We start from the raw sequence: 12,765 nt of genomic DNA on the forward strand, positions 1-12,765 counted from the left end.
GTCCAGGATCTCCTTGCTGGGCCTGCCTGCTGGGGTACAGCACAGAAAGAGAGCCTGTGGCTTGCGGAAAACACTTTTGGGGAACTTCCTATCAGCTTTTATGTAGCGGTATTTGAAGGCTTTTCGGTATGTGTCGGCCATATGTACTACTGCAGGTTCCTGTTGTCCATCTGCAGGCAATTCTTCTTTCTTTTTTTTTTTTCTTGAAGGCCTTGAAATTCTGAGGAAGCTACAGTAGAAGAGCACCCTGTGTGGTGGCAAAGGGATGAGTGGAACTGAAGGTACCTGTACAGGGGATCTCTGAGGAATGCTTTCAGGAACACTGTGGAAGTTTCCTTTTCACTTAGGAGGAGTATTCAGACACTAACTCCACCGTAGAGCTCTCTAAATAGATAATTACACTTAGTACCAGGTCCCACCGTGATCTGAGTCAGTATTGCTGAGTAGTTCATCCATGCTTTATTTGGGGAAAAAAGCCACAGTGTTTTTCAAAATATTTACTGTCTGAAATAAAGTTAAAGCATCTCTGTTATAGAGGAGGGTGGGGGAGAAAGGAGTAAAAATTACTTGGTCTGAAGTGCATAAAATGGTGTAGATTGGGAGGGGAAATAGCTTGGTCTTCCTTTTAAAGGATCTCTGCCTGTAGGAATGAAGTGAGGATGTGTGATGACTTTACACTATAAAAGACCTTAAGACAGGCTGTAATCAGGTGCTTAAATTGTCCAAAAGTTTTGTAACTTTTCAGGTAACTTCTGCTTGTGTTCTATCTAAAAAATTGCAGAAGAAAGCCCTGGGGGGTTAGAGTATTTTGACTTAACCTATGGCTTGTGGGGAGGGAGTGCACGTGGAGAATGTCCACTTGCAATGCAACTTTCTGATCCATCTTCAAGAAACAAGCTTTCACTAGAGAACACCCCTAAGGAAACAAACTATCACTCATAGCGGACTCTTCTCCCCTGATCCCTGCTGTAGATTAAGATGCCTCCTGCTGGGAATCTGTTCTGTCAGCAAGCCAGGTAACATTTGGCTCATCAGCTGTGGGAAGCTGAGGTCTGGCTGGAGGCAGTGTCCTAAATCATGGTGTAGGTCCAGCAAATGTATTCCCCAGGGCTTCTTTGCAGCTGCCTTTGCTGAGTCAGGACACCCGTAGTTGTCTGGTGCCACTTCATCCTCACACACCTTACAGGAGTTGTTACAGAAGCAATTTAAGAAAGGCACAGGTCAGGCTTCTGCCTCAGGGAGAAGGAATACAATTGCCAGGAGCGGCAGGGACGGGCTGTGCTTGGCGCTGCTGCCGTGCCACTTCAGCTGCCAGGGAGAAGCGCTCCCCTAGGAGGCCCTGCCCTCAGAATTACCGTAGCTTGTAGTCCTGCTGGGGCTTCTCATACAGCTTGGGGCATCCCTTACTGTAACTGGGCTTCTGCAAATGAGATCCGGATGCAAATCTAATCCTGGACACCTCAATCCCTTCTTCCAGCAGGAGCGGAGGATCTACATCACTTCTTGTCCATGTCGTTCACCCTTCTGGTATCAACACCTGAGTACGTTGCTGATTTATGGTGAAAGAATAGCCAGTATATGTATGCAACTCCTGCTTGTGGGGCAAGTGATCTTCTGTGAAGATCAGAGCTGATGTGCAGAGACTGGGTGGGGCTTTAGGTCAAGCAGAAAGGTATTGTTCTTGCCTGTCTGAAGGGAGCGCTGCTTTGCAGGTACGGGGCAAGACTGCAGTAGCCTAATAGCCAGAAAGGATGGGCATTTCTAGCGAAAACAGAGCTAGAAGTTAACAGAATACTAATATCCTGTAGAGATCAGGGTATTTGTATCTGATAGTTTGTATTTGCAGCACGGTGGTGGCTGGGTACAAATGAAGGCAGTACGTTTGTCCTCTCGAAGGTTAAAGGAACTGTAAAGAAGACTCTGCCCTGTCCCTGTGCTGTGTGGGAAAGGAGGGTGGGAGTGCACCCTTGGGGAGTCCCAAGCCTGCTGGAGACCTCTTCTCCTTTCAGCAGCCGCGTACACCGGTAACTCGCACGCAGCTCTTGCACAAAGAGCTAGCTGGAGGCAGCTCCTCGGTACTCATGGGTAGCTGAAGGGCTTGGAAGGTCTTGAATATCCTTTCCACTAGCCACTTGATGACACCATTTAGAGCATACGAGGAAGCGCAGCGGGGCTTATGTTTTTGCATGTTTAGTTGGTGGGTGATATAGCGGTGCATTATGCTGGTCTGTCGTATAAGGATCTGCAGAAACAAACCTCAGTTCCAGCTGGACAATTGCATCCTTGTTTAGACCCTGCTGGAGTTCCCTAGCTATTTTTATAGCTGTTAAACACAGAGCTCACAGATGACTGTCTTGTGCTTCTGAATGTTTCCGATCCTAACTTTCCATCCTCGGGGAAGGAACCGGTTGCTCTGTGGTGCCCGGGGTGATGTGCCTAATCCTGATTTCTGAGCTGGGAGACAAACTAGGGTGAGATGGCAGCGCCTAACCAACCCCACGCATCCCAAATGGGTGAGGATTGTTGAGGTCTGGTTGAAAGTATGTGTGCAGAGCGTGTGCTGAGCAAGAGGAGGGTTTCTAGGCACATCTTTACTGTGCTGGTCCGTACAGGGTTCATAACTGTGCCTGCCATTCCCAACCTTGCCTGATTAAACCTGGCAACACGCTCTATCAGCAATTACTGCCCTTGCTACATCTGCATAACTGTTGGTAGGCCGACAGAATGGTACCCAGTGATGATGCCCTCTGCTAAGGGTGTCATTTTTTCAGCTAAAAACAGTTGGTGGCTTTGCAGTTCCTTGGTTATTTGATATTTTCCTATGCTTGTGTCTACAAAAAAAAAAAAAGGCTAATTGTATACAAAGTAACATTGTCACGGCTACAGAATCAATAGGACGTACAGATTCAGGATACTGCACAGAGGGACTGCGCTGGTGGCTGTAGAAGCGACCTTAACTTCCTAACGACCAGGCTATTTCTCTTGTCATCTAAATGTTCTCATTATTGTTTCTAGTGCTTAGTGTCTCATCCACCCCCCTCCTTCTCCTGTGCTCTTAGAAAAGAAAGCCAACCATAACTTGCCCTGTTGCAGGGTCAGTACATTCGCCTTGTGCAGACAGTAGCCATGTAAGCTGTTGTGGAAGCTGGAGGGTGAGAAGCTGTTACTCTATTACGGAGTTACATAAAGCGTCCTCTGTTCCCGACTGCCTTTTTTGACCTCTCTTATACATGCCCTTGCCGAGTCAGTACCAGTTCCCCTTTGGTATCATCTTATAAAGGCTGCTTCGCACCAGCCTTGTCCAAGTCAATCTGCCTCATTCTTCCCCTATCAGTTTGCTCGCATTGTTTCCTAATCTCTTATCAATTTTTCCTAGCTCCTGCTATTTTCACTCCTGGTCCTGACCTTTATAGGAACATAAATCCAGCAAATGATTTTTTTTGTGCTTCTTTCCAGTTGAACTCTCTTCTGTATTCCTCTGGAACTGCTGCTTGGGTTTTAGTGGGGAAAGGGCTTTTTTAAAGAGTAGGGGGAGCTGAAGAACTTAACTTAGTATGCAGAGAGACTGCCTGTATGCTAGCGTAGCCACTTACAGGGGAGTTTCATCTTAGCTTCTGTAGGATTGTACTAAAACTGTGCTGAGCCACCCTGTGGAAGTGACATTTTCTCTGGCACTAGAGGATTAATTTTGAGCACATGTAGCAAACAAGGATTTTGAGGTTTATAGCTTTCTAATACAAAGTTCTTCAATGGTTAGTAGGTAGGTTAGGTTTGGGTTTTTCTTCCTCCCTCTGCAAAAGCATAACATGACCAAATTCCTGCTCATTATTACAGGATTGAAAAGGTGCACGTCTGATAGAGAGGTTAACCTTGACTGAGTTTCAGGTACCTGCTGTAAAGAATGGAGGGCCAAAGGGCTTTTAAATAAAGTAACATACCCAAGCAGATCTAAAGACTGTATGCATATGCATCTGAACTTGACAAATGCAAAGTTAATTTAATATAGATTGTGTTGTGTGACCTTGCTACAGACAGGTCACATTTAAGAACAACAACAAAAAAAAAATACCAAAAAAAACGAGTCCAGCCCAAGTGGATCCTGTTTTCATAAATGAACTGTGGGATTTGTGATGTTTTGTGTAACGTAGTTTGAATGGAGTGGTGCTGATTGTGGAACTTGCCTACTGCCTCTTAAGAAAATACAAAACTGAAAAGTGGAGCGAACAAAAGTGTGATCAGAACCGTGTTAACTTAAGGAGCTTGGCTTAGTTAAGCCTGACACTACTTAAACGTGCAACTTGCTTTGTACATACCTGGAGTTCAGGTACCAAGTATGCATAGTCAATAGCTTGCTGGTAGGGAAACAAAACCAAAACATAACCGTTTAGTACTGAAGTCCTTCCTTGTCAAGGAGGAGCAACGCGTTTTGCCTGTGTGCTGTTTAATTGGAGAGGAAAGATAAGTGAAATGCAAAGTGCAGGACTACAAACTGTCTGTCTAGATCTGAAAGCATGAATTTGAGTCTTGCTTTAGGGATGTCCTGCAATGGTGTTCAGTTGATTTGGCATGCTTTTTTACTCTTTTTTTTTAAGGTTATTTAAATAAAACAACCTAATGTTTTTACTTACAGCACTTGAAGAATCGGAAAGTGACATTTATGTGCGATTCATGAGGTCACACAAGTGTTATGACATTGTTCCAACAAGCTCTAAGCTTGTTGTTTTCGACACTACGCTACAAGTGAGTATTCTCCTTTCAGTCTGCCTTTGCTTGCAGTTCTCTTTTTTTTTTTTTAATGGGCGTGTGTTTCCTGAGTGTTAAATGCAATTTGAGCAGCTCTCCCGTAATGCTTTACTTTGAATACAAGCCCCCATATTGTTTCAACTGTATCTTTCATGTTCTGCTAGAGGAGGAGCTGTGGGGAGGCTTCCTGGTTGAATAGAATGAGAAGGTAACTTGTTGGAGCTGGAGTCACTGGCTGGGAAAACTTTCAGAAAAATCCAAATTTATGTTGGCTTCTTCGTGCTATGAGAATTTCTGTAAAGACATCTTACATAAAGATCCCTGTGCAGTAGTTAGAGTATCTAGGTGTTCTGAGCCTGTTGCTGCTATGTTGGTACGATGATTTAGGACTGAAATGGATGGCTTAATGACACAAATTACCACAGTCTCCAGAAAATTTTTTGTTTTCAGTTTCTCATTTTGCTTTTAATCAGTAAATCATCATCTGCTAGGCTCTTGGCTCTGTGGGAAGCGTTTGGTTGCCAAAAGATGGCAATAGCTGCCTGCTACAGAAATGGAGTAATCTGTTCTGCAGTGTGGTAGAGCACTGTGGCTTTTTGTTTCCTGGATTTTGCAATGGATGTTTTTTTGGGGGTGGATTTCTTTTTGTTTTGGTTTTGGTCTGATTCCTTTCAAAGGTACTCTGCTCTGGCTTAACTGTGCACGTTAAGTACTTTGTCCTGGAATGTACTCAGTTAGGCTCCAGCCTTCCACAGTTAAAGAAAACCATGTAATAGATACTTAGTCCCAAAATATTCACAGAATCATCTTGCATATTGGATACTAGTATGTAGTGGAGGATTATTAATTAGTACCATGATCTGGAAGATAGAAAGCCTACTTACATGACAGTGCGAAGCATTGTGGCAGGTCAAGAGTATTGCACACAAACTAGTCTATTTGTACAAGGACCAAGAGCATCCTTCTTGAGTTGATCACCACCTGCACAGGCAGAAACTGGTGGTGTAAGGAAGGCTGGGTAGATAATGAGAGCACTCTGTCCCTTCCTGCTTTGTGTGATTGTGATCCTGATGCGTGGAACGTGGAGACTGATTTGGGCAGGCTGAGGTCCTTTTCACTAAAGAGCGTTTAGACCAGGGCATACCACTGATGGTCAGATCTGCAGCATGACTAAGAGCACCACAGCTTTAGTTACTGCTTAGAAAAAAAAAGCAGCTTGTAGCTTCCACAATGGACTTCTTGATTATCCAGGTGTCTCACTCATGAGGGAGTTTATTAATCTCTTTAGACTCAGAGCACACTGAGATTTCAATATCTTGCCTCTGATGCTGATATCTTGACCGAGTCCTCAAAGGTAAGTATCCTACCATTGCTGGAATTCAATTAAAACTTGAGCAGAGCAGTGGTGAAGTCTCTGCCCATGAGCTGTAGGACTTCCTGCAGCTAACTGATGTGGTGGCAGAGAAGGCAGCGCTGAACATAGCGGTTAACCTGGCATGAGGCAGTGGTGACTGTTTTCTCCTCCACCCAGGCAGCCAGACTTCTTTTAAGAGCTTTTCCTCCTAAAGCACCTTGGTATGAATGGAACAGGCGCTTCTTCCCCAAGGGTTCCCTCCATGTGCTTGACTGGATGCTGGATTTTGTGGTGCAAAGACATCTGGTCTGCAGTTAGGTGGTGGTAGCCACTGGTTGTAAAGGAAGAGCTTTCAAACACAGGGACAGCAATCCCACAGAGTTCAAAGGTTCATGTAGCTGACTTCCCTTGTATCTGCCATGTCTTGACTGTTTGGAGTCTTTCAACTGCATCTGCTCTTGCAGTTAGCATTCGTGTAGGCTCTGATTGTGCAAGTCCTGTAAGCACTAGTGAAGGTTTGACATTTAGACATACCGAATACTTCACCCTAGGCTCTTTTGTCTCATTCCTGTTCAGAGTTTTCTTTGTCCCACAGAAGCTTGTGCTTCTTGTGCACAGATGCGGGAGTCAGATCGTGCTGACGTTTTCACCACCTCAGAAGAACACGGTGCTACATCTCTGTGGTTTCTTTCCTCTTGCCAAGAAGAGAATGACTGTCGGTTCTGAACTAAAGATTTCAGACCCTGAAAGGTCAAATGTACTTTGACTTGATGGTGATTTTGGTGTTAACTGGTGCTCTTTCAGCTCTTCTTAATGGTGTAGCTTGTTTTGTTCCAGAGGTTTTGTTCTCACAGGGAGGTAATCTGCTGGGAGTTGCTATCTGCAGCTGCTTGTGGCACGGCTCATAACTTGTTGACTTCTCAGCTGCCAGTGGCCACCTGGGTCAAAAGCTTGAGCTTGGTCATCATCGCAGTCAGAAAGGTGAATTCTTCCTCTTTATTACATGAACTGGTGAATCTTGGAGCCATTAGGGCAGCTTCCCCAAATCTGTAGATGAACTACAGAAAATGACCCCCGATACCAGCCTTCCTCACTGGAGCTGTGTTGAAATAATGCTATTAACATCAAGAAGTTGGGGTTTCATCTCCAGTTGGTGAGGTAATGATTGGAAAAGTAGGGTTTCAGTGAAGGAACCTCTGAATATTTGTCGTAAAGAAAAACGGGTAACTTAACGGTAATAGAAAATGTTTCACCTGACTTCCACCAAATCCCTGTCTTAGTTGAGATCCTTAATAATGGCTGTGGATGAAGCTGGAGGAGAACGGAGGGCATACCTTGGTCTGTGATCGTGGGGCATATTCTGAGCCTTCTCCAGGTGTTTGGAAGCAGTGGTGGTGGGAAGGAGTGGTAGAGGGGAGCCTGCGGTTAACTCATTCAGACTCTAGTATGTGACAAACATGAACGTCTTTAACATCGTGCTTGAACTTTGATATTTTGGACTTCGTGCCATTAAATGTAATCCCGATTGCTTTACTCTCTCATTTATAACATAATATTAAGCAATGCTTGTCTTCCAGCATTGATACTGTCTTCTAACTTCACACGTTGTGCAAAACTAGTAAATTGCAGGGTTATTTAAGAAAACATTAAGTGGTCTGATAAGAACAGTCATTCTGGGCTATGCTGCAAGACTTCCTAAATACTTCTCTTCAGTATTTCCCTTGCAGTTCTTTGCCTAGTATATTGTACTAATGTTCCACCTTCAGTATCTTAAATCTTCAGTGTCTTGTCAGTGTGGCTGGTGCACGTACGTGTGTCTGGAATATGAGCAGAATAGCTCTTACATGGCTAAATTAAAAACGTAGAGAAGAAGGTACCTTATAAGGGTAGCCAAATTTGTTCTGGTTCTTATGTATCAACAACTAATACAAAGTCGTGAGGTACTAGAAAATTGATTCATCTTTTGATGACTTAGAGCACAGTCTTCTGGAACATCCAGTGTCCTCAGAGTGAGAGGGTCTTGTATATATTGGTCTTTCCTGGATCGGTTTCACTCCTACCCAAATCACTTTCTCCTAATTTAAGAACAAGAAAAAAGCTTGAAGTTCTCAAATGTCTCAAAACTGAGTTTAGGTTTTGAACAGTGCTAGAGCTTAAAACAGTTCGTGGCAAGGCTCACTTTTTTGCCTTAGTGTAAGCTTGTAGCAATCAACGGAAGACAGAAGAAAGCTGTGCAGCTCCATTTCATCCTTTCCTTGGAAAACTGCCGCTGGGTTTATGTTTGACTGTGGTATCTGGTCTCCCTCTGCTGGACAGAAGTCACAGCACACAGCCCTTCTGCCCCGGAAAATTGTCCATGGGATATGAGAAGTGTTTCAGAACTGTTAACTGTGGGAAAATTGGAGGCGGTCATTGATAGCACGTGACACAGGCCCTACCACTAAAGTGACATCTTTTCATTAAAAATGTGTAGTCCCAGTGTCTCGGAGGGATTTAATGTTTAAAAAAAACGTAAAATCTTGTTTTATCCTTGAATGAGGAGATGGTAAGGCTTCCTATCAGCTTTGCACGTGAAATAGCAGCAGTAGGAGCAGCTAATAAAGAGCAGGAACAGGCTGGCAGTCTGTTCAGTCCTGCTTGTTTCTTCCTCAGGAGGTCTGGGGGTTTGTGGGCTCTGATCCTATGGGAAGGGAGAAAAGTGTGCTGTGCTTCAGCTAGGGAAGGTGTCCCTTGGCACAGACTTGAGCAATAGCTATCCTAAATAAACAGACCTGAGCTCTGTACGCTGTATTTAACTGGCATAGTTCAGTTTGCCTTAGTATAGCTTAGCTTATACTTCTCTGAAAACTGAGCCTGCCTGCCTGAGATGGTCCCTGGCCTGTGCTGAGCCCCAGGAAATGGTGAATATTGTCTGGGAAAGTGCTGGCTGGTACAGTGCTCGTGACTTACAGCAACATTCACTCTTTAAATTTGCTGATATAGTTGTAGCCTGTAAATAACTGCTCCTCAAAAACATCGAACTGCCTCGGTGCTACAGCTCAGCCTGGCCTGTGACCTGTGAGTACTTGTTTGTGACAAGCTCCTGCCTTTTGGTTTTCCCAGAGAAGACACTATCTTTCTTCAAAACACACTGAAGAAATGTTAAAGTCTGATCTGAGCATGAAGAGTTGGAGTTGAGAGTTAGATGTCATGAGCTATCCTGTGAAGTTTGGAAATCTGACTCTCTGGATGGTGGGGGAACTAAGCAAGCAGCAACAGCGTGCAGCTCCTGGTGGATAAAGCTGTCTCTCATCCCTTGCACATCTCCCAGAGTGCAAACAACAGAACAAACACTTCCCAGCCCCTCAGAGAGGGTTAGGAGGGTTGTCCCCTGATGGGCTACGCTGCTGTCAGTGACTGAGCATTCACTTACTGTTCTCTTTCCCTCTAATTATTCAACAAATGGATCATCTGTAACAGACTCCAGGAAAACACTGAGCTGGGTGCAGATCTACTGGTTACCTGCGTGTGTGTTCAGTGAGGTGTCTGAGTACAAGTGTTAACACATTTAACATGTAATTATGCAGGGGAAATAGCAACGTCCAGATCGGAGTTTGCTGTTTACTTGCTGGTGTTTTAACTTGCAACTTGTCCATATAGTGACACAGCAATTTGACCTTTTTTTTTGATTTGATACAAATGTTTTGGAAGGAAAATTGGCATTCCAGTAATCTCTGTATCAGACAGAAGTATGGGTAAAAAGTAGCACTTCCTTCGCTTTCCATCAGTCAGATTTACTCTCTCTAGTGGTACTAACTACTGTCATTTCACTTTTTCTGTGTTACTGCCTAAATTTGACTTAGGTCTGTTGCAAACAAAACATTACAACGTGTTTCTTCCACCCCATCGTGAATTCTATTTGAATATTTAAAGCAAGTGGCTCTTAACAGCATAGTTTATAGCAGGTTCCTGAAGCTTATCTCTTTAAGATTATTTAAGGCTAGACCTTTGTCTGGCCTTCAAACAAATTTATTACTTGAATGTATTTTGTCTTTGGTCTGTGCTACAAAACAAGCTAGTGCTTCTCAATTTACTCTCTAAAAGAAAGGTAAAAGGTAGGTGTAGGACAGGGACTCCCTTGCTACATATCAGCAGTAATCTGCAATCCCACAAGCAGGATAATGGCACAGTTATTTAGTAGCTGTGTCTTGTGAAGTCTGTATAAGCTCTTGGGGGGAGTAAAAAGCTCTAACCTTTTGGCTACATGACATCCTCATCTGTTTAGTTTGTTTTAATACTAAAGCATACATGGCTTTTTGCGCAGTATGGTACTGAAGTTATCTTTGAGGTATTTGTCGGGTGTTTCATAAACTAATAATCATTTTTGTATGGAAACACTCATCAGAACAAATTTTCAGAGTTCTCTTTGCCTTCTATCCTGAAGAAATCCTGGACAGTTGAGTGACTTGAAGATTGCATTAGTTAACCTGTCTGTTTAATTAAATCTAAGGTGGTAATGAACCAGATGTTACTACTAAGAGAATTTTGTAAGTAACTATCACACCCTAGGAAAAGCTCAACTGCTTATTTTTCTACTACATAACTAGAAAAAATATTTGGGATAATCTCCTGGAACTTAATTTGTGGTTTAACAAGCTGGAAGAACGGAACTTCTGCAGAGCATGCAGTGGATTCCACATTAGAAGAGTGGAAGAGGATTTGTGTTTCTCTTCCTCATGCTGACACTAAGTAAATGGCTTTGTTCTTGTTCCCTCCAGGTCATTCTTGACTGGCGTGTTGCCTCTCTCCAAGGTGATGAGGTAGACCAGGCTTCCAGGAAGAATGCTCTAGAATCTTTTGCTTCCAGAACCATGCAACAGTCTCTGGGGCTGCTGTCATAACAGTTTGTGCAGCCTTTCAAAGGGGCTGTCTGTTCCTTAATTGGCTTTGAGGTTTTTTCCTCTCCGAAGCTGCTAAATTTAAACTAACGCTGTCTGCGTTTCTGAGGAGCGTGAGCACCCCTCCTTGCTTACCCGTCCCACAGAACTGTAAGAGGACGATGTAAGTTAGCTTCTAGCTGGCACATGGGCTGAGACGGACCACAGGACAGTTCCCTTCGTTGAGATCAGGCCAGAATCAGCAGGACAGCACTGGAAGGCTTTGTTTTCCTTCGGAGTTGCTCCTGTCTCTTGCAGATAACAAGCACCGGAGCTTAGTTCCTGCAGCTCTCAAAACCAACATGAAGCACTCAGCCCTGAGTCTTGGGGGAAGGTAATGAGTTCCTCTGTACCAATTAAGTGGAAATATCTTCGTCAACACAGGGTGTAGATAAAGTGTTTGTGCTTGGCTCAGTGAAAATCGTGCATTGTTCTTGCCTCCCCTGCCCCACCCCTGCCACTTTTTTTGGCAAGATCTTAATCTTGGAAGGAATTTCTGTACCCTGTCCAACACAGTTGGCCCAGTGGCTCTGCCTCCGAGACCTCGCTTCTTACTCTTAGCCCCCCTCAGCATGGCATCTAACAGCAGTCACTTCATGCCAGAATTTCTGCTTTCTTAGAAGGCAAACCTGTTTTTTTTTCTTATGTTATTGCACACTAAGAACTAGAGTGCTTAGGCTCCCCTCAAACAGCAGATGGAAGTGAGTGGCAGCAGAATAGCTTTTGGTTTTCTTCCGACTGCTTGGAAAGTGAATGCTTAGCTTCCCTGGAAAATTGATCCACCTCCCTCAAACTTCTTTGCTTCAGGTCCTGGGTTTGGACAAAACTACTTTATCCTCAAAGGTGTCTTAAATGTCATTCCATCTGGGTGGGAATTGCATCAAAGCAAAAGTGTATGAAATACTTGGAGAATACTGCACTCATGCTGATCTTGGATCGTCAAGGTGATGATTGTGGGATGTGGGGAGGAATGCTGGAGTCCTTGGTTCCATTTCAGTTTACAAAAATTGCCGTGCTATAGAATTAAATTATTTGGAGATGATGCTAACAGCGTACAAGAGGAAGATTACCTAAAGAACCTTCTATGGGATTTTTTTTTTAATATATATTTTTCAATATAGAGTTCATTAAGTGATATGAGGTAGAAGGGACCTCAAAGCCCATCTAGTGCCACCCCCTGCCATGGGCAGGGACCCCTCCCACCAGCCCAGGCTGCCCCCAGCCCCATCCAGCCTGGCCTTGGGCACTGCCAGGGATGGGGCAGCCACAGCTCCTCTGGGCAGCCTGGGACAGGGCCTCACCTCCCTCCCAGTAAAGAATTTCCTCCTAATTTCTAATCTAAATCTCCCATCTTTCAGTTTAAAGCCATTTCCCCTTGTCCTATCCCTACACCCCCTGACCAAGAGTCCCTCCCCAGCTCTCCTGCAGCCCCCTTTAGGCCCTGGCAGGCCGCTGTGAGGTCTCCCCAGAGCCTTCTCCTCTCCAGGCTGAACAACCCCAACTCCCTCAGCCTGGCTCCACAGCAGAGGTGCTCCAGCCTCTGAGCATCCTCGTGGCCTCCTCTGGACTCACTCCAACAGGTCCCCGTCCTTCTGGTGCTGGGGCCCAGAGCTGGGCGCAGGCTCCAGGTGGGGTCTCATGAGAGCAGAGCAGAGGGAGACAATCCCCTCCCTGCCCTGCTGCCCACGTTGCTGTGGGTGCAGCCCAGGACACGGTTGGCTTTCTGGGCTGCAGGCGCACGTTGCCAGCTCA

The 12,765-nt window shown here is 44.7% G+C and overlaps 1 protein-coding gene across 8 annotated transcripts in view; it reads left to right on the forward strand.

The window, feature by feature from the left end:
* Positions 1-12,765, forward strand: part of PRKAG2 (protein kinase AMP-activated non-catalytic subunit gamma 2) — a 217,208-nt gene that overhangs the window by 182,629 nt on the left and 21,814 nt on the right. For 7 of the 8 annotated variants that reach the window (XM_083824659.1, XM_083824660.1, XM_083824661.1 and 4 more), the window contains one exon: positions 4,631-4,740. In XM_083824659.1, the coding sequence (XP_083680785.1) occupies positions 4,631-4,740 (110 nt within the window). Of the gene's footprint in view, positions 1-209; positions 282-4,630; positions 4,741-12,765 lie in introns of all 8 variants that reach the window. The other variant, XM_083824666.1, reaches the window with a different exon arrangement.

This window comes from Anser anser (genome assembly GCF_964211835.1).
Source record: "Anser anser genome assembly, chromosome: 2".
NCBI lineage: Eukaryota > Metazoa > Chordata > Aves > Anseriformes > Anatidae > Anser > Anser anser.